Raw genomic sequence first — 26,436 nt, forward strand, 5'->3', positions numbered from 1 at the left:
TTGCTTTCAGAGAAGCTGAGGTGGAGGCTTGGAGGTACAGGTCTCATTTGGAAAAGAATGAGTTTAAACACTGATTCTGAAAACGTAACCTTAAAGAGCCTACAGAAAGCTTAATAATCTCATCCGGTGCTAGACAGTTTGCCATGGTTAATGACTGTCTGACTAGGAGGCCTTCTTTAAGCCTCATGCTGCCCTAAATACATATTTCTCTTTCAGCTTCTTAAGCAATTGAGATTACGCTGCGTCTGGCATGCAGAAACAGTCGGTGTTATGTAAAACCCATTTGTACATTGAAATGCAGAGTAAAAGGGGAAGAAGTGCTGAGGTCAAGGCCCCTACACATCTTAAGAAAAGAGACTGAAGAGGTGCATGTGTGGTTTGCATGGCTGTGTTGGCCAGGGTGCTGTGAGGCAGCCCCCCCAGCACCAGGCCCTGAGTCAAGAGGCTGACAGCCCCTGGGAAAGGTGGTTGCTCCAGTAGCAGCTCTGCCCCTCAGCTAGCTGGATCCTTTGCTCTGCCCAGCCACAACTGCTCTTTGCCTTGGTTCAAGTGATGGCACTACTCCTGTGGTGCTGTCAGAGGAGTTTCTGTCCTCTGCCCTTGGTTGTGTCTGTGCAAGAGCGTAGTGAGTGGCCTTCCTCCCAGGCTCACAGACCAGCAGGTGTTGTATTCCCAGCCCTGCAACCAGTAAGTATCTGGCTTCATCAGCACTATTAGAAGGCATGAGAGCCAGCTCTATTTTCCTTTAACCACTTCAGCTACATGGTCATTCTGTGAGCAACTCCTGTACTTTAATCCAAATTATTCTAATGTGTTTTAATGACCCAAACTAAGATAGTTTCTCTTTTTTAAGTAATTTTCTGAATTTCATTGCCCGTGGAAATTATACAGTAAACATGAATACTAAAATCATCAAACCAAGATGAACTTTAATGGTCCATGTCTTCATCTTGTATCTTCATTCTGAGGGCTTATAATTCTTAGGGAGAGAAGGACAAACAGAATAATTTGAGTCAGCAACACTTTGTCTTTTGAAGCAAATGAAATTACTCCAGATTTCCACTTCCAGACTTCATGCAGAATTAGTTCAGGGGGTTTGACCTCAACAGCAATTGCTGATGTGTAAGCTGGGAGAATGCCAGGCTCAATCACTACTGCTCTCTTTAACAACATATCTTCAGTTACCACTTTGGAAGCAAAAGACAATATTCTAGGAGCCAAAATGTTAATATACTACTGGTAATTGATCGTTGCTTATCTGATGGCAGTAAACAAAATATCAGCAAAGTAGATTTATTCAGAATATATCATATTAGGGGACACAGTCTCAAGCTGCGCCAGGGGAAGTTTAGGCTGGAGGTGAGGAGAAAGTTCTTCACCGAGAGAGTCATTAGTCATTGGAATGGGCTGCCCAGGGAGGTGGTGGAGTCACCATCCCTGGAGATGTTCAAGAGGAGACTGGACGTGGCCCTTGGTGCCATGGTCTAGTCATGGGGTCTGTGGTGACAGCTTGGACTCGATGATCCTCGAGGTCTCTTCCAACCTTGGCGATACTGTGTGATACTGTGTGTATGAGTCAATGCCCAGGAATTCTCTACTGGTTTTGAGTTTTCCTGGAAACTACACAAGTAAAACCAGAAAGCCCAATCCTTTCAGGAATCATTTACTGATAATAGCTTTGGAACACCTTTATTTTTAAATTGGATAGTTCTTCTAAAACTTTCTGATTTATTTCTAGACTTCTAGAAGTTGTGAGAATTTAGTCTAAATCCCTCCTCCAAAATAAATACGCTTCAAATAGAAAGGCAGGGGCTCTTCTAGGGAACAGCAGTCTCTCTGTCTCTCCTTCTGCAGCTGACATTTCCCTGTTGGCTGCTTCACTGGCACACAAGGAGCAATCCTGCTAGCACACTCAGTATTCAGGTGGAGTGGAGTGGGGTGGTTAGCTTCTGCTGCCAGAGGGAAAGAAGTCAGGCTCTGTTGAGGCTTCTCTATTAAGAAGCACTGGGAAATGTATTTATTATTCTTATATTAAAGAAAATAATACAATCCCAAGTTGTAAACCCCATCCAAAAAAACACCACATTTAAGAGCTCTGTGAGCTGGATATGTGGATCACCCCAACCTTGTTACCATTTTGGATTTCTCACTGCAGTCAAGTCATGCACGTAACTTTCATATGACAATGTATGTAGATAATTTCATCCAGTTCTTATTTCTGTTATGTCTTACTAGCATCATGACAACAGCTTCCCAGTGAAGAATTGCCCAGACATGTGTAAGTCTGATGAGCCTTGACTTAATTCACATCAGATTTATCTTTTACTCCAGACAGTGTCACACTGGTGCACACCAGTCAGGATGTTTCATTTAACCTGACAGCAATGGTTTAGCTTGCAAGGGAAGCACCACCAGCAACTCAGAGCAATGTCTGGCTGAGTTTCAAAGCGAGTAGGTCCTACTCTGCATACTTGCAGGCACTTTGTCTTGTTGCTGTATCATCTACTAATGCTGTGCTGGGTCTAGTTACCAGTTCCTGCAAGCGGTTGCCTCTCAGAACTTCATATTGCTACAGCCTGTTACCATTACAGCAGTAGTTAATATTGAAATTAATATCCTGGAATCAATAAAATGCTCGCTTTACAGGTAAAGAAGTAGAATGGCAAAACGAGTCTGGTCCTGTATGCTTCAAGTCCTTTTGAAAAAAGTCTGTTAAGTTACAAGAGGATCAGGCCTGAAGCAAGAAGTAGCATGCTGAAAAGTTTGTAAACTTGAGGGAGGCAGGATACACTTACCTTCTGTAGTTTATAAGGTTCTGGCTATTTCACTATTGGATTTGTTGCATCACTTTTGTTTCTTTTCTGTAGTGGGATTTCTATGCTTCCAAGAAGTTGCTCTCTTCCTGACAGTGTTAGGACATCCGTGGCCAGGAGTCAGGTAGACTCCTCAGTACTGAGAGATACCAATTGCATGTGACAACTATATAGTTTTTCTAGAGCACTCATTGTTTTTTTAAGTCAGTGTCATCTTAGCAGCTAATCAACATAGTCAGAGGGTAGAGCTTGTTTTCATTTTTTACTGGTGTGGCTACTAGCACGTGGGGTGATGTGAGGTTTCTTTCTGAGTGGACGCTACAAGATCATCCAGGCTGGGCGCTGCAGTGAGGCTGGTGGTGTTGATGCTCCATCCCCAATTCCACCACCCATTCTTTGGCCAGCACATTGTATCTGGTCCTCTCTCTTTTCTTTTTTTTCAATCTGTGAATTCTTTAGTCAGGAGCTCTGGCTCCCCATTGTGTTAGCATGGTGTCAGTTTCTGTAAGGGCTTAATTTAATGCAGTTCTCATAATGATTCTGTACTACAAATGATAAAATGACATGTGTAATGTCACCTACCTCCACAAGTCATCTTCTCAAGTCAAGGACTTCACTACTTTTAAACACAAAAAGAGTAATGTGGAAAACTCAAATTATAGATTCCTAAGATATTTGGCACGGTAAGTTTAGTCACCCTGACAAAACAATTATTTCCTTTGAGGCCCAAGAAAAATACTTACATTCAAGTTGATCAGAGAGATAAAGGACTTATTCATTCCTTATGCCCAGTGAAAGGTGATCAGAGAGACTCCAGTATCACTTTTGTTTTCTACAGTGGTTATGGAGCCCCCACCTGCAAATCTAATCCCTGCAGTTTTCCCAAAATGTATTGTAAGAAATATACCTCTGCCAATCAATTTGTAGTGTTTGGACTTTAGGGGTATGTTTGAGGGGGGATACATATATTCATTATAGTCAAAATATAGGGAAACACCCAGTGGAAGATACCTGGGAAGAGCCAATAAGGACATGTAGTGGTATTTCTGTACTCTGTTTTGTGCCCTCCTGTAGTGTGCAGTTGCCACCTCTTATTGATTGCTGCCAGCTAACAACTGCATTCATTCTGTAACAGAATTGCATTGTATTCCTTTCCAATTTGTTGTGGGGGTGTTTTTATGTCTTACTTTTCTTCTCCTAGATCATATTTGTGGCTGGTAAATTGGTTTCTGAAATGCAGTCTCACATTTCTTTTGAGTTACCTTTTTCCTCTACAGGAGTATACTGCTATATACTGTACCTTTAAGTACCCAAATCAGTTTAATTAAATTTCATTACAGGCACTAGAGCTGAAACAAACTAATGAGAGCAGCCATCACATCATGTGGTATTTATCTCAGCATTAAATTGAAAATACTCCCTTCAGGCTCTTAAAAATTAGTTTCAATATTCAACACTAATAGCTTTTGGAATTCTTGATGGGGATAGTTTTAATAACTTTGTTACAAACTGTTTACCTTTCCAAGGAAAGAAGGTTGTTCCTTGTAGCAGAAAAGTGCTAAAGGTAGATGGCTTAAAAATATTATGGTTTGGAAATACTGTGAGGTCTGGGATCTGCCCATAATGCTGTCGAAAAACAATATAAAGGTTGTGATACAGTGATATCAGTGTGCCTTGTTTTGTCCAAAGTAACTCCAGGTCACCCCAACACTTGTGTTAGACTTCATTTTTTGTCTGACTTACTTCATTGAACTGATCAGGCTCACAAACTTGGAAATTAGTAGCAAATATTATTGTTTACTAATTAACTTTTTTCCCCTTGTATTTTCTTATAATCTTTATGAAATATCAGGGACATGAGGGAGCTCTGTGGACAAATGCTCACTACAGGCTCTAGGGAAAGTTATGAAGTCCCAGACTTCACTCTTCCCATTTTTTCCTTTTTTTTTTTCCCTCTCCATTGAAATGATGACTGAGATAACGAGTTTGTAGAAATATGTTGTGTAAGGAGTACTGACAGTCAGAGTCCATAGATAGGTGTCACCTCTCTCTGTCCTAATTTACTTGTAACAGTTCCCTTTACATTAGGTATGACTGTATACTTTCCTCCTGCTGCTTCACACTCATGGTGATTTCTCTTTCCTATGAGTTTGCTTGCAAGGGAATTTTCAAGCAATTCCAAGAGCCTTCTGTATGAGGGACAAAGTCAAGGGAGATGCCTTGGGCAAAGGCAGAGGATGGGAGCGGGTGGGATATAGGGATGGATGTCTGGAGGAGCTTGAGGTGGTAGGTAGGAATATTCTTTAATACCCCAACAGAGAATTATTTTTCTGTAAGCAAGAGGAAAATCCCAGCTGTTTTTTGGCAATACTGTATTGTGTTTCTGTCTAGTCTGCATTTCATTGCAAAACTTTTCTTCAGCACCAAGCTACGTGCTTGACTCAGTTTTCACTGAGCACAACAGAAAGCAGGATTTTTTAAAAGGCTTGTGCCTTCAGTGCAAGACTGGGAAAACTCTTCCTTGCTGATTTATACAGATAAAAGCTATCAATAATTTAATAGGAGCACAAGCAGTAGTCAGTTTATCCTCGCACAATATTTTCACAGTATTTTAAATATTCATTTAAAAACGTAAACTATGTTATTTGGGATTCTCTCATTCTACTATGGTGCAAGGACAAAATATAAATTATTTACACTCTCCCTTTTTATTTCTGAACTAGCTGTTTCTTATATTTATAGAACTTTGTGGTTTGGTTCTTTTTTTAATTCATCAATGTTACCACATTTTTAAAGAGAAATAATGTAATTTCTTCCTGTATGTCATGGAGATGGTTGCAGCAAGGAAAGCACATCAATTCTTCTTTCCTCACGTGTAAACAAATTAGTAGTTAATATAACTGGACTATAGATACCTAAATAACTGCAGTAATTTTGATACTCCTAGTGCTGCCCCATCTGCTTACTCCACAATGCCCTATAAGGTAGCAATTACTGTAAGCAAAACCTGATTTTCACAGTGAAAACATGCAGTCTTATGATTTGCGATATTTTCATAGCCAGAATTCTATGTGCAATGTGAAAATAGAGGCATGGAAGAAGACAGAGCTATGATAAAAGTCAGACTAAAAGCTGTTCAGTGTTTTCATGATTTATGTCTTTCTTAAATGTGTTACTTCAGAACTTTCTGCACTTTAATTTTGCTCCTGGTGTGTCAACAGAGTCAGCGCACTGTATCCTGTGCTGCTAAGAATATTTGCCACTCAGCGGCAGGAAAAAGATAGCCTGCTTGGGAAAAAATGGTGAAAACAGCAGAGGAAGATACTTTGTACTTGAAATGCAGAGGTGTGTCATGTTTTCACTGACTGCTGTCACACTGTTTGATGTTGCAGGATGGATGGTCACAATATCATTTTGTAGCCTCATCTTCAACAATAGAAAGGGATCGGCAAAGACCATACTCTTCATCACGCACGCCTTCCATCTCTCCTGTGCGCATGTCTCCTAACAACCGCTCAGGTAAGACCAGGCTTTCAGACTGAAGCGAAGACAGGTAATGCATCACTGTCATTTTCCTTCTTAAAGCCATGCCACTGGCATCCAGATTCGTTGTTAGCAATGGTGGATGTGCGTAAAATGTGTTCTTTAACCTAAATTACCAGTTCAAACCAGGTTATTAGTATTAGTATTAGTATTATTATTTTTAACATGTCCTTTTAAAGTTTATCAGCAGAAAGAATGTTCTGTAACTCTGCCTTATGAATTGCCATGCAGTCCTTGAACGATTCGTACTACCTGACTAGATCTAAGGACAACGGTGTCCATTAATAGCACATAAAAACTGATGCTTATGACCACACTGCACACTTAGCAGAAGTTTTTTTGTCAGCTTTTATTCTCATTCTATGTGTATAAATGTGCGTATACACATGTGTAAATTTAACAAAAGATTGACCATAGGTCTTCATGTAAGGTTGATGGCATATTTACACCATCATTAATTCTCTATGATCAATACAATTGATTCATCTAAGTATCTCAACTTATGCTGCAATGTTAATTACTTTCTCTATTCAGAAATGCAGTATTTTCCCCTCTTCTTATTCTATGGTGGAACATATTTTGGTTTAAAAAAAACATTCCTGGGGAAAATCTAAGGCAGGGAGAGTAAAACAGTCAGCCTTTCAGGTGTGCTTTTTACTACTTGTTCCCTCAGATGCTGTCACTCCATAGGTAGACCAATAGTTTAGGATTAAAATTGCCCAAACTGATTATTACCATCAGCGTTGTCCCATAGTTTTGTTTTTAAGAGTGCTTTTTGTTGATTACCTCAAAGCTTCATCTTAGTGCTGCAGAACAGCCACTGAGAAAATTTGAAAATGTGGCCAGAACTCCAGTGAGCTGCTATTCAGTTTTCAAAGTCTGTCATTACACAAGTTTGTAAAGGGCTCTTGTTCCTTTTTCACTTCTCCAAAATCTAATTCTGACTGTAAATGCAAGACACTTGAAATGTCTGGCCCTGAGATCTTAGTTCTGTCACTTGCCAGAACTATCTCCTCACTTCTGCTACTCTGTTGCTTCGAGAACATACTTAAGGAAATGTTAGATTAAATTTTACTGTTATCATTAGTTATCATAAGACTGCAAAAGGGCAAATAGAGTGGCTGTTTCTGAAAGAAAGAGATCCCATGTAATTACAGACCTGTCAGCTCAACTTCATTCTAGAAAATTGCTGGAACAAACAATTACATCCTGAGCACCTCAGCGAGAGTAGGACCATAAGATTCTGCTTAACTCTAGGAGTATCTGTTTCTACATAGTAATATAAATCACTGTCTAACTAGAAGTATCCATATCAGATTGAGCATTGCTTCAGTACAATTTGTTCCTACAAAATCCACCTGAATTATTGCTAGAACATAGTTAAAGTGCTTTGTGGAAAGAGCAGTCAATAAATGAAATCTGCTGTAATCAATAAGATTCTTGCACAGATTTTTCACAGACAAGAATAGGGCAAGCTAGCAAAGAGTCCTGAACATGTCATGTGTGGTAAATACAAAACTGCCAAAGTGGAAGAATGCTTTGTGTGGAGGTTTGCCATGGACCCAGTACTCTTCAGTATGACCCAGATAATATACAAAGGATATCCATTACCTGGCAGTAGATCATGTACTTTGAAGGGCATTATTGGAATTCAAGGTGGTTCTGAGAAATTTGAGAAAAGGAAAAAAATACTCAATCCTTTACAAATAAATTATAAGGAGAATATCTGGCTAGAATAAAGTTCTTTAGAAATGATTCATGGATTTTTGTCAATTGCACAAATGAATTGAGAGATGGAGGAACTAGGATATGAGGACACAGTGAATGGAGTGTAATCGTTTAACTCAAATAAGAGAGATACAAAAGGGATTTAGTGGAAGAGTATTGGACCACATAACAGCCAGCTGTGAAGAGGAATGGCATGAACTTTCTCTACTTTCACAGTAGACAAATTGAGATAATGAGCAGCAAAGAGTAGGGCTACACATCAGGGAACATTTCCTAACAGTATGGAAAATGGAACAGACTGTTTGGAGCAGTTATGTGGTCTCTGTCATTAGAGATTTTCAGTTGCAGATGAAAATCTCTCAAGAATTAGTTTGGTATGTTGGATCCTACCTTGGAGTAAAGAATTGAAGTAGAAGAACTCAAAACGTTCCATCCATCCCTAGGACTTGCTGATAGGATACTTCAACTTGAGTCTTCTGTATCATTTAAGAGCATAAAACTATGCTGTGATTTTATATCTACTTCCAGTGAAAACTCTGAAAGAGAGCACTTCTGGATTTTAACACTTGTTGGAAAGCAGTTTTTCTTACATGGGAGGAGTGAGATAATTCCCACAGGAAACAGAGTTGGTTTTGTCTTTATCAGTCAATTTTATTCCAAACACCAGAGTGATGAAAAGCATTACCTGTCTATGTGAAACAAAATACATCCCTGCATTAGTGACTTCGTCAAGGTTTTCATTCTGCTTTGTCTCCTAGTAGGCCTAAGTTGCCATTAGCTGATTTGGTAATTTAATGTCACGTTTCTTTGTACCTGCTGAATTCTCAGCTTTAGAATTACATCACTATTGGCAAGTGATTTAAAAGCTATCCCTAGTTCTGATAGCTTAATAAAGAAACCCAGCTGTCTCGTGTTTGCTCTGTAAATTCGGAGGGCAGTGCCAGCAGAACCAATCTAACCAGAATTCACCTTCAGTTGTGCTTCCCTACACTTCAGCCAAAAAAAAAAAAAGGAAAAGGTAATATAGTTTATAGATTCTGAAAACTATAACTCACAATCAAACTTCGCAAATGTGTTTGTCTTTCGTGTATGCCTTAGGCCTGCCCTAGGTCATCCTGCTTTGGCAGCAGGGTTGGACTCGATGATCTCTGGAGGTGCCTTCCAATGCCTACCGTTCTGTGATTCTGTGCAGTGGGGTTTTTTCACTCTTTTTTCCTTTATTTTTAAGCAAGGATATTGTTACTGCTTTTGAGGTTCTTTTGACAAGTCAAATTTCTGGATGAAGGCAGGGAAGTGTGTAGAAGTAAGTACCAGCACTAGTTAATTTTAGACCACTGTACCTTCATGAGGCTCTGGGGTGCTCTGCCATTCATTTTGTACTCTTTACTCAGCCTTCCACAACAGGGAAAGTGCATTATATCTACTGGCACCTAAACATACAGAATTCAGTTTACATATTCTCTGCTTTTCTCTTTCTTAAGCATCGCAAGCTCTAAGTCTTTGTGATCAGTGCCAGTGATCCCCTTTACATTCTCCAGTGTGTGAGAATCAAGTACAAACCCAATAGCAGTTGATGTTCTAATGGAATTGTTCATACATAGATGCATAAAGACAGAAAAAATGAGTTACATTTAAGTGTTAGATATTTTTTGCTATGTCACCCTCACCTCCATCCGCAGAAAGGTAATGGAGCAACTTGTCCTCGGTGCTGTTCTTAGAGATATCAAGGACAAGAGGGTCATTAGGAGCAGTCAGCATGGTTTCACCAAAGGGAAGTCGTGTTTGACCAACCCAACAGCCATTTATGAGGACATAACCAGTTGGATAGATGATGTTAGAGCAGTTTATCTCGATTTCAGTAAAGCATTTGACACTGTCTCCCACAGCATCCTTGCAGCTAAACTGAGGAAGTGTGGTCTGGATGATCAGGTAGTGAGGGGAAGAAACCGTTTTGTAAAGGTTTTTCCATACAGTTGAAGGGTAATGGTCAACAGTGGTAAATTAACCATGTTGAGGGGGAAAAAAAAGTTCCTAAACCAGAAAATTTTGACAAGTTTGAAGAAATTAAAAAGCTAGAAAGAAAAAAGAATTATAATTACTGTATTTTTTCATAATGATCATCTAGAATGTTGTGAGTAAGGGGGGGAAGTAAAACATTCAGAGGAAAAGTTGTATTTGGAGTTGCTAGCAAATATAAATTTCACTGAAATGCTTACTCTAAACACTACATTCAGCCATGTGTGGTGAGAAATAATAAATCCATTTTTTGTGATCTAGCAAGTGCCCCAGCCTCACCTCGGGAAATGATCAGCCTAAAAGAAAGGAAAACAGACTATGAATCAACTGGAACAAATGCCACTTACCATGGAAGTAAGGGAGAACACACTTCTAGGAAAGACACCATGACAGGTGAGATTAAACTTGAACAGGATATGTAAGAATTGGCTGATGCAGAGTGCTGATTTTATAGGCTTGGTTGGCTTTGCCAGAGAATCAACCTACTTTGGCTGATTCCGAAATCTTAGGCACCTTGAGAAATACAGCTGAGGAAATACTGGATCTTAATGAATACAATACTGCATGAAAATTAGTTGTGAAGACCATATTTCTTCACAGAGGAAATTTTACATTTGTTTTCATTTCAGAGGAAATTGGTAAATCACTTTGAATTAACTCTCTTGTTTCCACAAGCATGACAGTGGCTAAGCACGCACAGGCGGTCCCTAACATCTGTCTGTTGCAGAGAATGGCTTTCTAGGACTGGTTACCTTCTTTTGTATAGCAATCATTCCTTGGGACTTTGATAGCTTTTTGTAAAGTCTATACATGTTACTTTCTCAGCTGGGCTGATTTAAATGCAACGATTTTCTCTGTGTATGTTATGGCACCTGTTTCACTGAAGGCCTCTCTCCAGTGGTGGGATCATTAACCTGTTAGTGTTTCACTAATTATAACATTTTGTGTACTTTGTCCAGTACTGCACCTCTTGATTAATTCTCTTGAAAAATACTTTTTGGTTTCTATCACCTTGGTACAGGCTTATATATCCTCTGTTGAACATTTAGTTACATTCATTTACTGCCAAGCACCATGGTGTCCTCCAAATGCTACCTTGGGGCAAGCAAAACATCATAGTGAGGAGTTGTTCTGCACTTCCTGAATGCATATTACCATCTCCCATGCCCTCTGTAGAGGTGTTGCTCAGGTTGTATTCAGGGTATGATGATATTCATACTGTATCTACTGTGTTATATGTGCTTGTCTAATCAAAACTTAAAGGTCAGCATTTGAATTTGTGCAAAAATGCAATATGGAACATTAATTAGCATGAAAGTGAAAATCTGAAGAAGAAGAAGTCAAGAGCATTGGGAAGCCACACAGATACGGAGTATCCTGCATGACAAGATTTCTGACAGAATCAGTCAAGGTACTGCATTTTATGTATTTGTCATGTCTTGAGAATTCTGTAGTATCTGCTCAAGGTGGTTCTCTTCAGATCTGTGTCAAGGATCCATGAAGGGGGAGTCTCAGGAGTGAGGACAGCAGACTGAAAAGGCAGAAACATTAATATTTTGTTCCAGCCATATGTCCAAATTTAGACTACCAGACTATATCAGAAGGTTCACCAAAACAAGTGTTTCCATGTGGAGAATCTCTGCTTCATTGCAGATAGTCTTTTCTCTCTCCACACATTAAAATAATTGAAGTTTCCTTTTCCCAAACTCCTTTCATTTGGTCTTCTACCATAGTGTTTTTCTTCTCCCATTCTGGTTTCCCTTGTTTCCATTCTCCTTCAATACAATTTCTGGCATGTGAGGTTTGTAATTCACCAGCAACTTTGATTTTTGCATTGTGTTTTCTTTCAATATCTGCTTCTCTCTTGTCTGTTCTCACTATCTTTTTGAGTCAGCTGTTAGTAAGCAAACCTGAAACTCAGCACCATGCTCATCTGTTGACTGTTTTTCCAACTACTGAGCTCAGCAGGAGAAATCAAAACCACATCTAAACTGAAAAATGTAGTAATGTTTCAGTGTAACATGACTATTGTACAAATGAATACGCAATTAACGAATCACTTTCTGTCTCTTTCAGATCCCCAAATCTCTGCTTGTTTGCTCTAAGCTCAGATTAAGCACCATTTTAAGAACACAAGAAAATGACCGAAGGAGTCGCGCTTGTCCACATTCAGCATGAAATTTGTGTCATATTTTTGTATCTCATTAAATAATAAATAATTAATTAAAGAAGAACATAAAATCAATATTTGTGATTTTTACTGTGGGACATTTTGGCTGTGCTTGGGTGGACTAGTACAAGTTCATGTGGCAAATTCCTTGCAATGCCCTTACTTCTTTTTTGTGCATCAAACAGTTCCTTGCAGCTAACACAGCCACAGAGCCTGTGGGACTTAGAAGACTGTTTTTTCAGGTTCCACCTGGCATATACGTATTTGTAGCTGCTCTTGTATTTTGTGCCAAGCTGATGTATTACACAAAGCTTTCTGTTACTTTTGGATCTATACAGAATGTAAAGCCACAGTTCTACATGACGGTCTCCATGCTCTTCTCCAAAGCTCTTCTCAGTTTATAGTTCAAAAATTGTATGACCTCTTGGCTGGGACTGAAGTGAAGGGGTTTTGATGAATTTTAGAAGTAAGCTTTGACTTCTTGCTATTGTGAAGAGTTGTCAGGGAGCCTTTGGGGAAAATGGAGAATCTATGGAGTAAACAGTTTGGCAGAAGATGATAACTTATATTGCTTTCACAGGACAGCTGAAAAATACAGAAACAATATCAAAGTTCTCATTGCCTTCTTCCCTTCACAGGTATATTTACTGTCCATCTTCTCTGTAGAAAACAATAGCCAATAATAAAATCTTACCACCTACAATTTATTTTTAAGACAAAGTCTGCAATATTCCTTTTGACAAAAATAGGAACTACAAGTCAATGGGACGTTATTTATGCCATGGTGTTTCCCAGGGAAGAACTGTATACTCTCATGGAATTCTACTCTAAAGTTTCTTTCCCTTTGTTAGTTCCCTCACTGAACTAATATATGTGTCACAGTCTGCACCTTGCATCTTCACTTGCACCAGCAGAAGCACCTTCTGATTAATTTATTTTCTTTTGATTGTTAAAAATCAATGATCTGTACTTCAGTAATTTAAACTTGCACACACATGCAGGGCACAAGCAACCACTGGAATCTGTTACAATAACTACAGGTGCTCAAGCTACCTGAATGTTTTACTGCTTTAAGAAACTATAATACCCTGTAATCTTTTCTCGTGCCTTTACCTCATCTTTCACCATGCAGGAAGGTAGCAGTAGTAGTGACAGGTAATGAATGATCTTTGTAGCTGAGATTTGTGAGGCACAGAAGCATTTTCATTTACTGTCTTGAAACACATTTTAGAAAATGGAGTCCTATGGCTTATAGTGGTGCAATACCAGATGAGGATGACTACCTGTCCAGCTGAGCTTTCCTTCTTACTATCAGTCTGTGTTTCTGAGGGCAAAGCATCTGTAAATGTGTTCAGAATTAAGTACTTCCAGGAAATGAAAGTTGGATGTTATACCATTTGGGACATATGGGGACAGCTTTGGTCAGTAATATCTTTGTCACATAAGTCACTGAGTGACATAATTTCCAAAGCTTTTGTCAGCTTTGCAGAAAACTGCTGTGAGGAAGGATGTGTTTGGGTTTTTTTAAACAGGTGTCACCATGAAAACTAAACAGTGGGAAGAAAGGAAAGTATTTTTCTATAAGGTTCTTTATACAAAGCAACCATAAAGTAATGTAGGTTGATCATAGGTTGATCATTTTTGAATCTTCACAATTTTGCCTAGTAGAAAGCACCTCTTCACAGTACTGTGACATACTGATGTTTAGATACTGCATAAAACAGATGCATATGCGTACTTTTCAAACCATTTCATCTGCAGCTACAATTCTTATGTCTTTGTAAGGAAGTGTGGCTGCTGGAAAATCTCTCTTTTACTCCTTGTGCCACGTTGCCTTATCTTGCCATGTGTTCTCTTCTTCTGTTTGATAATTTTGCTATGATGGTACATACACAGTACTAACAACAAAAATCAGGTACTGAACACAGAAACTGTCCATTCATACATTCTCTCCCCTCATTGTATTTGCTCTCTGCTTTTGGACAGGCAGAGTCTAATGCTTACTGAAGCATAACAGAGTGGGACTGAAATTCTTAGGGATGCTGCCTGCATGTTCAGAAGCAGGTACTGAAGTGGGGCTGCATGCATTGGTAGCAGCTACACTGCTTGATTCACACTTCCTCCAGAGAGAATTATCTTGGACTCTGAGCTAGACTAAGCCAAGATTTCTTGGTGTTGAACTCTTGGCATTCATTTCCAAGCAGTTGATGTGTCGTACTTGTTATTGCATTAATAGAAGAAGAGCACGGGTTTAAACTCAAGAATTTGTATCCACATGACTGTAGTGAAACCAACAATGCAGACCTTCCAGTTATTTTCATACACTGATACTGTCCATTCTCCATCACAGAATATGTGATCTGGGAGACTGTAAGGCTTCAATCTGGCATGTGGCAATGCTGAGCACATTAGTGCAAATGTCACAGTAGTGCACTGTATAGCTATGCCCCTCCTGTGGACTATTTCTGGTTTTATGATAGCCATGGCTATTAGTAGCACGTATGTACCATATGCCTCTTTTATATACCTGTAAAATGATTGGAAGGTCATGACCCTCCTTAAAGTCTCTCCAGTTGCCTGCAGGACAACAAAGAAGTTAGCATGTGTCCAGTTTGCTATTTTTCTTCAGATTGTTCATAAAACACAGATGTTGCACCTTATACCAGTTTTTTATTCATGACATGGAACAACTGTGAAAGTTATTGTCCTGTCTGGACTAACATGTTCAGTCATGCCTGACTAAATACTTGAATTCATGAAACTTAAGCTGTTCTTATGTTGCCTTTTATATACATGAAAACAAAATTATTGCAAAAAGTTCATCCTCTCTTCACAAGAGTCTAACATATTGAATATCACTTTCATTTTTTCAAGAAGTAGCACTTCACAAGATGGGTAGCTGAAACACTACCTCTGGGTATCTTTCAATCCTGAGAAAAGGAATTTGTATAACCCAACTTCTATCAGTTTGTGGGGCAAGCAAAAGAATCAGAAATACAGCATGCAAAAGATGTTGTCAAGAATAGATTTGGCAGCTGTACTACTGAAAGTCATGCTCCCGTGAGCTGTACCATTAGTAGTGCTTATGTGGACTCCTCTAATACCAGAGACTGTCATCAGGAGAGAAATTTTCAAACACTGAAGCAGAGGACGTAGCTGGAATATAAAATACACTGAATTAACACTCATGTCTCACATGTCACTCAGCCTAAATACAGCCTAAACCAGGAGAACCTCTGGAGATTGACCCCTCAGTACTAGCCATCTATGACATCTATGTCAAGCTACTCAAGCAGTTGTTGTGCATGTCCATCACTAACTATCAGCACACGGGCAGAATTAAGAGCACCTAACACTGGAAATGACCAACCAGCATACTGGACTTTATATTCGTCCCACCTCCAAAGAAAGGATCCTTCTGCATTCCTTAGAGGCCATCGGAGCTCTTCTCCATTTCCTGCACAGGACTATGCGCTAGCTTCCTAAATGCATCCAGCTCTTCAAGAAACAAACAGTTTTTTCACCTCAATTAATTACTTTGAAGTTAAAAATCTATTTTTGCCGATGTGAGGAGGGCTCATTACCATACTATGGAAGCCCTATCTTTATCCTGTTTCAATAACACACTACAGATCTTTAAGAACACCATCTGCGACGTGTAAAGCAACAGCATGGAACAGTGCACCAAACTCTGGCAAAAATTATGCCCTCTGCCTGGAATCCATGGCAGATGTGAAGATCAGAATTGGTCATTACAGTCAACATCGGCTGTAATGCCATTCCTGTCTCTGGAGGGCGAGGGGAAGACAGAGGCAGTTGTAAATGCCAGGGTCCATGCTATCAGGTTACCAAAGGAAGAAATAATAATTACTTCTTCAGTAATTGTCATCTTAATCACAGGACTAGCATGGACCCCATGTCCAGCTTATCAGCTCTGATGCTCAGTCTTCACACTCAAAGGTTTTGAGTTGTGAAGGTATTAACAGCAATTCTTAGTGCCTGCAGGTTTTACACTATGGCACAGTGACCTGAAAAAGGCCACATGAACAACATTTCAATTCTGCTGCTGACTCTGATTCACAAGTACTAAATTTTTATTTTCAGGCACGTGCTTCTGTAATGAGAGTTCTCATGACAGCAGCAAATTGTTACAATGTCTGGAAGATTAGTAATGCATGCCTAGGAAGAACAGCAGCCACACAAAATACTGCTCTCATATTCTATAAAATGTGAGAAATAACTACGATTGTTCTGGTTCTACCAGCAAAGAGCTTCAGCTACGTAGTCAAATCAGAGCGATCAGTGAAGTCAGCTGTTCAGGAGAAATCCTTAGCTTTTTCTCTGTTTTTGGGGGGCAGGATGGGAAATAAATTCTTGCAAAACTGTAAAATGTCATCCTTGTTTTTAGAATTGCTTTCCTTTCAAACTCTTAACTCATTTTTCTCCATGCATTCTAGTAGTAGGACACCTGGGAAGAAAGTGACTGCAGTTCATGAATTTGATTCTATCTTGGCCAGACCTCTTCAGTGTCACATGTTACTTTTCTGCATAACTCATTTTTCACTTGCATTTAACCACTTTTCCCACTCATTTATATAGCAGAAACACTGTAAAATAAATAATCCACGTCATCCAAGTGGACTAAGTCAAAGGACTGAAACGTTTCTTAATCTCAATATTAACAATTGTTACTTGTTTGGTGTATATGTGATGAAAAATCCTATATATAACCTGAAATATATTATTGAATGGTAGCAGTATATGAAATTATGTTGTCACTTCCAGCCCAGTGCGTTCCATGATTCTATGTTAAATGCACAAGATTGATATGGTGTGACAAAGTGCCTGTTACCTTCAATAAGTGTATGCTGGGTACACGTATGTCCACCAAAGCAATGATTATAACTGTTTAGTGGGAGGAAGAGAAAAGAAAAGTCTGCAGGTGCTTTTAAAGATTCCTTGGATGTAGGAAGCCAGCATTGTATAGTGCATTTAATGAAGCCTTAAGAATTTTGAGGCCAAAGAGGTATGCTTGGTAAGCCTGCTTCTTCTTTGCATTTTTTCTCTCTCCAGCTCAGAACACTGGAATCTCAACATTGTACAGGAACTCATATGGTGCACCTGCTGAAGATATCAAACATAACCAGGTAAGTACAGAGACTAAGATGTATCAGTGTAGTAACTTACATGGAAATGAAGAAGGGTATCACAAAGATTGATAAATCTAGATTAGAGGGACTGAGTTGCTTGCACAAATGCTATTCATTCCACTGGCTTCAAACAGGCTGTGTTTATTATGTTAATAGCTCATTTCAGCCCAAGTTTCAAAGATGTCCAGAAGGTCATGGCAGCATATGCACAAAAATTATCTAAGGTGTTTAAGCCTGAAGCTCATAATGAGCAGGCTCTTGAGACCCAAATGCCTTTAAAGTTCTGGGCGTGTGTCACACAGGCTACAAAAGCCAAGATATTGGGAACTTCTGCTGGCTCTGGTATCTTGTGATGTCCTACATCAGTGAGTCTGGTGAAGTCTGGCAATATCTCATTACTTGATTATAGCCATCATAAAATTCAACACTAACAGTGATGCCACACAGACCACATGCTAAGGAATCCTAATGAAAACTTGAGGCTTGAACAGGCCTGGAGAAAATCCCTGTATATCTCTTGCAGGGGTATCCACACAGTACTTAGCATGTAGCTAACACCCTCTGATTTGCCATTCAGCCTGACTGTAACAGGGCTTTTTGGTTGGTTTTGAATGTATGCATTGTGGCACAGGCAAGTGAAAAACTAGCATTTCATCAGCAAGGACATTTTCCCATATAGTCAAGCCATTCAGTCTGGAGGTTTGGGGCTCTTTTAAAGTGTTCTTGTTTGAAAAAAACAGAAAGCAATGAGTGCATCTGGCTAAAGTAGCCATTACAAAAATGTAATTGGCAGCATGGGTGCCAAGTTAATGCACTCAAAGAGCTTTTGCAGTATGGTATTCATAGGGCTAATATTTCCACTACAGTTTTTTCTCAGTCCCCAGGAAACAGACATTTTTTTTGCATAGAGTAATGCTACTTAATTACCACGATTCCTTTTGAACAACCAGAACTAGAGGACACAGTCTCAGGCTGTGCCAGGGGAGGTTTAGGCTGGATGTTAGGAAGAAGTTCTATACAGAGAGAGTGATTGCCCATTGGAATGGGCTGCCCGGGGAGGTGGTGGAGTCGCCGTCATTGGAGGTGTTCAGGAGGAGACTTGATGGGGTGCTTGGTGCCATGGGTTAGCTGTTTGGGTGGGTTGGGTTGGTTGATGGGTTGGACGCGATGATCCTGAAGGTCTCTTCCAACCTGGTCTGGTTTGGTCTGGTCTGGTCTATTCTATTCTATTCTATTCTATTCTATTCTATTCTATTCTATTCTATTCTATTCTATTCTATTCTATTCTAACTTCCCTATGTAATATGCAAAAGTTACAGCATTTTTCAGTTAGAGAAATGAGGCATAAAACAATTAAGGAAAGGTCTAAAAGTTACAGTCATGAACCAACTAATTTGATTCAGAGGGTGAGAGTTTGAGTGAAAAGAGGGGAAAAGCACACAAACCCCTCCGTGAATCGTAACTGGCATATCAGAAGGAATGATTTAGCTAAAAAGAACCAAGAAATACTACTTAAGTCCTCTATTTTATAGACAAAAAATGACCATCTCTAGCTTTCTGGGATATAAATAGGTTGCTTCATAGAGAGTTTTTTTTCATGTGTCTGAAATGAAATACCTGAAATGAAATGAGATGCTGAAGGTTCTGTGCGCATTGATACTACTACTAGAAACAGAAGCTGGAGCAGTTTTGCTCTATTGTGCAGTTCTAATATTGGGCCTAGTCTTGTAAGGTCACTTGTGGTATTGTTAAAGGCAGTGGATGCAGGCAGCCTTTTGCACTCTGATATTCTTTCAAAGCATGTCTGCACTGGACAGAGTCTGAGCCACATCAGCGCAACTATTCCTCTCTCTTCTTGAAGAAGCATTACTAACTGATGCCAACATCTCACCACCATTTCTCCCAGCGGCAATTACCTGGGGCTTGAAAGGCCACATCATTTTGCAGATACAATGTCTGCCCAAATTTATAGAGGGGGCATAGAGTGAAAAGTAGTGTTCCACTAAGATACTTAGCATATGTTTATGAATTTCAAATTTTAGTTAAGTCCCAACTATAAAAATAGCCTCGCTAGGGGTGTCTGTAAAAAAAATCCCAACTTTATGGCAAGCTTAGGTTAGGGGACAACATAACCTTTTTTTTTGGTTTTTTGTATATCACAAATGTTTCAGCTTCAGGGCAAATTGCTGGAATACAGCAACAAGACAAGACTGCCCACATGGAGTGTTGAGGAGGTGGTAATAAGATGGTGCTGCTCAAAGTAGCAGAACACACTTCAGAGCACTTAGCTTGAAATTTTCTTACGTCAGTGCTCTGAAGATTATAAAGAATTCTTAAGGATATGGCACCACCACTTGTGGGGAAGGTAGCTGAAAAAATGTTTAGTGTCTTTGGAGCGTATACTGTTGCCACTCAAATTCTTCAAGGTTGTGTTTTGGCCACCAATCTTTGCATTATATAGCTGCAAAATAGTCAGAAAGTTATACACAGATTACAGTTGCAAAAGTGACTGCCAGCTACACTTCTTGAAGTACTTCTGCAGTAAACTGGCACCTTCAGCCACAATAATATTAAATAAGGAATGTGTTTAATATTGTTAAATAAATACATTTAAAGTAATATCATGACAAGGAAAAACTGATTAATTAATTCACTACCAAGCAGTATCTTGGTCAGATGTTAAAATAATACACAACTTTGTATTTCCAGAGTGTTGTATTGCCAATCTGTTGCCCACAGTGACTTGTGTCTAGCAAGCTATGGGTATTATTCTCTTTCAGGTTTCAACGCAGCCAGTTCCACAGGAGCCCAGCAGAAAAGATTATGAACCATATCAACCGTTTCAGAATTCAACAAGAAACTATGATGAGTCCTTCTTTGAGGACCAAGTGCATCATCGTCCACCTGCAAGCGAATACAACATGCACCTGGGACTAAAGTCAACTGGCAACTATGTTGACTTCTATTCAGCCGCTCGTCCCTATAGTGAACTTAACTATGAAACAAGCCACTATCCAGCCTCTCCTGACTCCTGGGTTTGAGACTCGGGCAGATACAAAAGCTCCAGGAACTGTGCATGTGCATGCATACCACAAGACATTTTTTTTTCCTGCAAATTTAGTTTGTTAAAGCCTGTTCCATAGGGAGGCGCAGATAACCAGTACGGGAAAAAATAAAGAGAATTTTTTTAGAAGGCTAAAAGATACAAAAGATAAACCTGGGAGTAATTAGAAAGAAATATATATATACATATATATATTTTAGTGTGTGGGGCAACTTTACGGTTGGCCTGTAGAGTCTAAAGCTTGATGCTGGATATTGAATGTGGCTGAAGGGAGGAGGGAGAACATGACAGTGGATGTGGGTCAAGAGTTAAGCACAAGTAACTGAACAGCGTACATACATTATGGGGAACAGCTTCTCACACTTTGTTTAATATCCTCATTCATTGTGAATCTAGGCTTCAAGTTGCATTTGGGGTTTCCTCTGTACAGCAAGATGTTTCTTGCCTTTTGTTAATGCATTGTTGTAAAGTATTTGATGTACATTACAGATGAAAAAAACCAACAACAAGAAGTGCATTGTGTATATTACACCAATGCCACAGTGTTTCTTCATCTATGGTTCTAAATATTGCTTCAATTTCAATTTTTGAAAGATGTATGAATTGCCAGGTTTTGGTTTTCTTTGCCCCAGTGCGTTTTAACAACAAAAAAAAAAAAAAAGAGAAAAAGGAAAAAAAAAAAAACCAAAAAAAAAGGAATATTTACCAGTATTGTTTGTTCTGATATGTGAATTTGTTTGTGGCAACTAAAAGAGAAAAGTCATTCAGCAGTTTCTGACAATTAACATTCATCATTCCACACTCCTTGTCAACAAAGTGCTTTTTCACTGCCTAAAATTTTAGATGTAGATATTTGAAATAGATTTTTTCATTTATACCAGTTTTCTTTATGATGATACAGTGTTAAAAGAAAATAAATTACAATTGATCTGTCATCCACATTTGCTAAGAATGTCTATTTCCAAGAACCCACCATACAAATACACATTCTTGCTCGTGCGTGTACACGTATGCATAGTACTCTGTGTGCGTAAGTGTGTATGAGTGTGTGCCTCTGTGTGACGTAAGACTTCATCCAGCGTTTTCCTGATGCAAGTTTCAGTTTTGGTTTGATTTTCTGGTTGGTTTTTTTTTTTTTTAAACAGTGGAAACTCCAGTGTGTGCATTCTCTTACTCACTTTCTTAGCCATTGATAGCAATTCAAAATTGTTAGGCCACATACAAAGGATGGGGTTATCAGATATTTTTCACTGGCTCCTTCACCCTTAGGTGCCATTTCCTTTAAAACAGCATCTCTTGATCTTCTGTTGAGGAAATTGCAGCACTCTCCAGCCACCAACCAGCAGGTGCTCAAGGAAGGCAGTTTGGTCTACAAAGACCAAACAGACTTAAGTCTGAAGTCTCTGAACTCTTCAGACTCCAGGAGAGTCCAACTCCTGAGCCATTAGGACAATCACTTATTTCAACTCATACCAAAAAGAAAGCAGAACACCCAGAGCACACTTCTCAAACCTGAGATATGCAGACCATTTCTGTGCATTTAAAGTGAAACAAAAACACGTGAAGTGGCAAATAAATTTTAAAAAAAAGGGACAAGAGAGTTTCTTTTTTAATTAAAAACAAACAAACGAAACAAGGACAAGAAAAACAACCAAACAAAGCAAATGAAACAAATGAAAAGGGAGCTAGCCTAGGAGGCCAGAAGGGCTGGCATATTCATCCTGTTTCTTGGGACTCTAGAAGTATGAAAAAGCATTTCTTTATTTCATTGATTCAGGCAACAGTTCAGCAGTTTTCACAGCACAAGACCCACCCCAAATGGAGTACTTGTAAATTGCTTGAATTACAGTTAAGGAATTTGGTTTAGGTTGCAAATATTTCTGTGATCAGTCATTGTAATAGTCTTAATGTCACCTGGCACACTTCTGGCTGTGCGCAGTGGGAGAAGTCTCTCACAAGTCATCGCCTGCTCCATAGGACACAACCCACGTAGTTCACGCAGGCAGGTATTGTGATGTAGAGTTGGTTTATCAGTATTCTAGGACTATAGTTCAATCTTTTTTGGCAGCTTTTCCCAGTGTACAATATGTAACCTTATTTGCTCTTTGTAGTAAACGGGGGAAAAAAGTCGCATGCAAAAAAAATTTTTAACCAACTTAAGAAAGGGTGGGTGGGAGGGGCACGGTGGGCCAGATGTATAGCGAGGTAGATAAAAGTATTATTCATAGTTTTGGACACAAGTTGTTTATATTTTATTTATTAGATTGATTTTAATAAGATATGTGACATTTGCAGTGCTCTTTTGAACAAAGCACACTTTTTTTTTAATAAAGAGTGTCACTTGCAACTTGACATTCTTCTTAACTGCCTGATGACCACCAGGCTGGTGCAGATCTCCAGGCACAGGATTGCTAACAGGCCGAGAGGATCCATTATTCTGTTTGAAGTTCTTAGGACAGGAAGTTATCGTAAGTTGGATTTATTTCTGTTCTTCAAACTACTGAAATGCCCACATTGCCCCGCTTCAGCAACTCTTAGAGATTAATTGGTGTCAAATGTTGACCATTACTCAAGTGAGAGATTCTGGATCAATGAAGTGGCATAAACCACCTTTTGTCTATGCTTTGTGTTGTTTGTTTCCATTCTTCTGTAGTGGCAAGTGCTCTGACTGATAACGTTCACTCTTGCTGTACCGAGTTCTGGGAAGGTGTTGAATTACCTGGCTTCTTTTCCAGGCTTGGAAATCCAACACTGCTGCCATAATAAGCAAGATATATATGATGCATTCTTTTTGAGGAAAGTATCATTACCTATTGCTGTTCCCTTCATTCTTGTATTAGATCACACACAGAAATAGAGAAACAAAATTGTTCAAGAAAAATGTATAAAATGAAGTTGATGTACTGTAAAATGTTGGATTTTTTTTTTTTTAACAAGCTTCATATTAGAATCTTGTTCAGCTGTGTAGAGCTGTATAAATCTCACTGTTTTATTAAATGCTGTTTATGGTCTGGAAGGAATGGTTAACCTATCTCAAGATTAACAAATTTGCACTAACATGAGCAATATTGATTTGAAAAAGAATGATATTAATTCAATATTTAAAAGATGAACTATGATTTTAAAGGTATGTTGCCAATGAAAGTACATTTTGACAAATAACATATTTAAGCCCAAACTATAAATGGTTGTGAGATAACACAAAAGAATTATAACAATATAGATTGAGGGGAAAAAAAATGTTTCATTGTACATGTTGCTAACATGTACAAAGACAAACTCATATTGACTCATATTTTCTATTAATAAATCCTACTGTATCGTGGAGAAATGCTGGTCATAGTGCAGTATGTTTGAACTCAGGAACTGACTCCATAGCCCGATGCCTAGCTTCACACAGCCAGTGAACGCTTGGCATTTATTTAAGTATTAATCACATCGCTGCGTTCTCCAAGTCATTCCCTCCCTTTCCAACAAGTTCATGAGCACAACCTACTTTGCAACAGCAAGTGAAAGGTATTTTTGAGAACATCCAGTTCACTCTTCATTATGGCTGCAAGAGCTCAGCTGCCACTGCTTGCAGATAGTTTCTCTATGCTGGTACTGAAAATTAAAAAGCTCAGGGCTAGTGCCACAGGATAAGAACATGGTGTGCAAACTATGGTCTTGGCCTCAGTGTTCTGTAGACTGCAGCCAAGAAACAGAGTGAATGGTTAGTTTACTTGCATTGCTGGGAGTATCAGAGTAATTGTTTCCTAGGACTGGGTTGCCTTAGCCTCAGAAGCATTTCACCGGGGAGACTTGCAACTCAAATGAGAAATGCTGAGTTTTTTATACCTTGGCACAGCGCTGCACACAGCACTGCAAGGGAGGCTTTCTCAGAAACTCTGCCTTGTTACTCATACTCTCCCACCAGCTGACAGAAAGGACTCTGAGTTTAGTATTCCTGCTTGTATTACAGGAGTGGTGAGAGGAGTGGGAGGGATGGAGAGAACAAAAAACGGGCCTCAAATTACAGAAACTCCGAGCTTGTGTGTGAAGACAGATACACATTCATGATTACTAACAGCAGAACAGACCCAGTGAGGTTTTATGCACCAAGATCATCAGATATTACTAGCAGCTAAATATACTGCACATTCAATAGCAGCAACATGATGCATACAAAACAATGCTAGACAAGTGTGAAGGAGCAGCAGCAGGAAATCAAGGGTCACTGTTAAGCACTTCCAACTTCAGCCAATGTTGGCGAGAACAGAGGGGTAAGACTTTTGATCAAAAACTATGACTAGGTCCAGGGCTTTAAGACTAGGCCAAAGGCTTTAAAACTAATTCAAAAAGACATTAGACAGCTAAAACACCAGGAGCTTTCTGCAGCTCTCCCTCCCTGTCCCGCCATCCTCAATGTCAGAGTTCGATTTCCCCAGCAGGTGCATGGACACAGTGCGCATGGGGGACAATCTCATAAAGGATCCAGCTTGCAAAGGCTCTTTACTGTCATCTGGGCAATACTGGGTACAGGTGTGTGTGTACCCTTGCTGAACACTGTTGGAGCTAGGCTGGCTGATGAGTGGCTTCAGCCACTTGCAATTTGAAGCCCAGCATTTTCCCTGGGGGCCAGATGCACACCAACATCTGCTGAAGAACTGAGCAGTGCTGGCTCTTTTCCAGGAGACTAGCCAGTTTTTATACAGTGGCCTAAAGTGTCTTTCAAACATTCAAGCTGGAAGTGGGAAAACTGAGTCTTATTTCCCAGGCAAGAGGTTTGAAGCCTGCAGTTGATAGGCTGAGTTGAGGGTGGCATCCTGCCTACCAGACTGCTCTTCAAGTTCTTTCTCCCTAGTGGCCCCCCAAGTTTTGCATCAACTAGGCTATGTCATTTAAAAGTTGAGAACACCATAATAATCTGCAAGTCCAACACAGTACATGGCATGAATACTGGTGCTAGCCAGGCACAGTACTCTAGCAAGACACCATACCAATGCTTTTTTCTTAAACATACTACTCAGCAGAACTCACTGTAAAAGTAGTTTCCTTCTTCTCCAGAGGTATTGTTTTGCCAGAAGAAAGTGCATACTAAATTCTTGCTCTTGCCAGCAAATGCTGCAGCTTCCTAACAGCTAAAAGGAGAGGGGAAAAATGACAATTATTTGCTAGTACTTGTGTGTCAAAATTACTACAGAGCTGTTGTCTCTCTGGAATTTTATTTTCACTGCTTTAAGAGAGCGACATAGATAAAAATAAATTGTAGTGACTGATTGATTGCTGCAGTTAATTTCACTAGCCAGGTGAGTAGTTTCAGACACTTTTCCAGACAAACTCTGAAGTCTGGCATGAAATCTAGGAAAGCAAATTAGCAGTGGCTTGCTGATTTACTATTTTTTCACAAATTCAATTAAAATATTAATTCACAAGCCCTCTCATTTATAGGCCAGTGCCTATGAGGATTGCTTTTTACATAGAATCAGAGAATCATTGAATCATAGAATTCTTCTGGTTGGAAAGGACCTCCAAGTCCATTGAGTCTAAACATCAACCTAACAGCAGCATGGCCGTTGAAATATGTCCCAAAGTGCCATGACCACACATTTCTAGAACTTCTCTAGAAATTTTTCCTAATATTCAATCTAAACCTCCTCAGCACAGTTTCAGGCCATTTCCCCTCATACTATCACCTGACACTAGAGAGAGCAGACTGGCACCCACCTCACTACAACCTCTTTTCAGGTAGTTGTAAAGCAATGAGCTCTCCCTGCAACTTCCTTATCTCCAGACTAAGCAACACCATCTCCCTCAGCTGCTCCTCATAAGACTTGTTCTCAGAACACTTCATGAGCTCTTCTCGGGAGACACTCCAGCACCTCAATGTCTTTTGTGTAGTGAGGGTTCAAAACTGAACACACTATTTGAGGCACAGCCTCACCAGTGCCAAGTACAGGGTCTGCTGACACA

General features: G+C 39.5%; 1 protein-coding gene across 9 annotated transcripts in view; it reads left to right on the top strand.

The window, feature by feature from the left end:
• CTNND2 (catenin delta 2) overlaps window positions 1–21,425 on the top strand; it is a 587,661-nt gene extending 566,236 nt beyond the window's left edge. For 7 of the 9 annotated variants that reach the window (XM_068161999.1, XM_068161998.1, XM_068162000.1 and 4 more), the window contains 4 exons: window positions 6,206–6,332; window positions 10,362–10,493; window positions 17,344–17,417; window positions 20,201–21,425. In XM_068161999.1, the coding sequence (XP_068018100.1) occupies window positions 6,206–6,332; window positions 10,362–10,493; window positions 17,344–17,417; window positions 20,201–20,461 (594 nt within the window). In that variant the 3' untranslated portion in view covers window positions 20,462–21,425. Of the gene's footprint in view, window positions 1–6,205; window positions 6,333–10,361; window positions 10,494–11,363; window positions 12,419–17,343; window positions 17,418–20,200 lie in introns of those variants that run through there. The other 2 variants (XR_010990241.1, XM_068162005.1) reach the window with 2 other exon arrangements.
• The last annotated feature ends 5,011 nt before the right edge of the window (window positions 21,426–26,436 follow it).

The sequence above is a fragment of the Melanerpes formicivorus genome, unplaced genomic scaffold (assembly GCF_026170545.1).
Source record: "Melanerpes formicivorus ecotype bairdi unplaced genomic scaffold, bMelFor1.0.p_v2 SCAF_61, whole genome shotgun sequence".
Taxonomy (NCBI): Eukaryota; Metazoa; Chordata; class Aves; order Piciformes; family Picidae; genus Melanerpes; species Melanerpes formicivorus.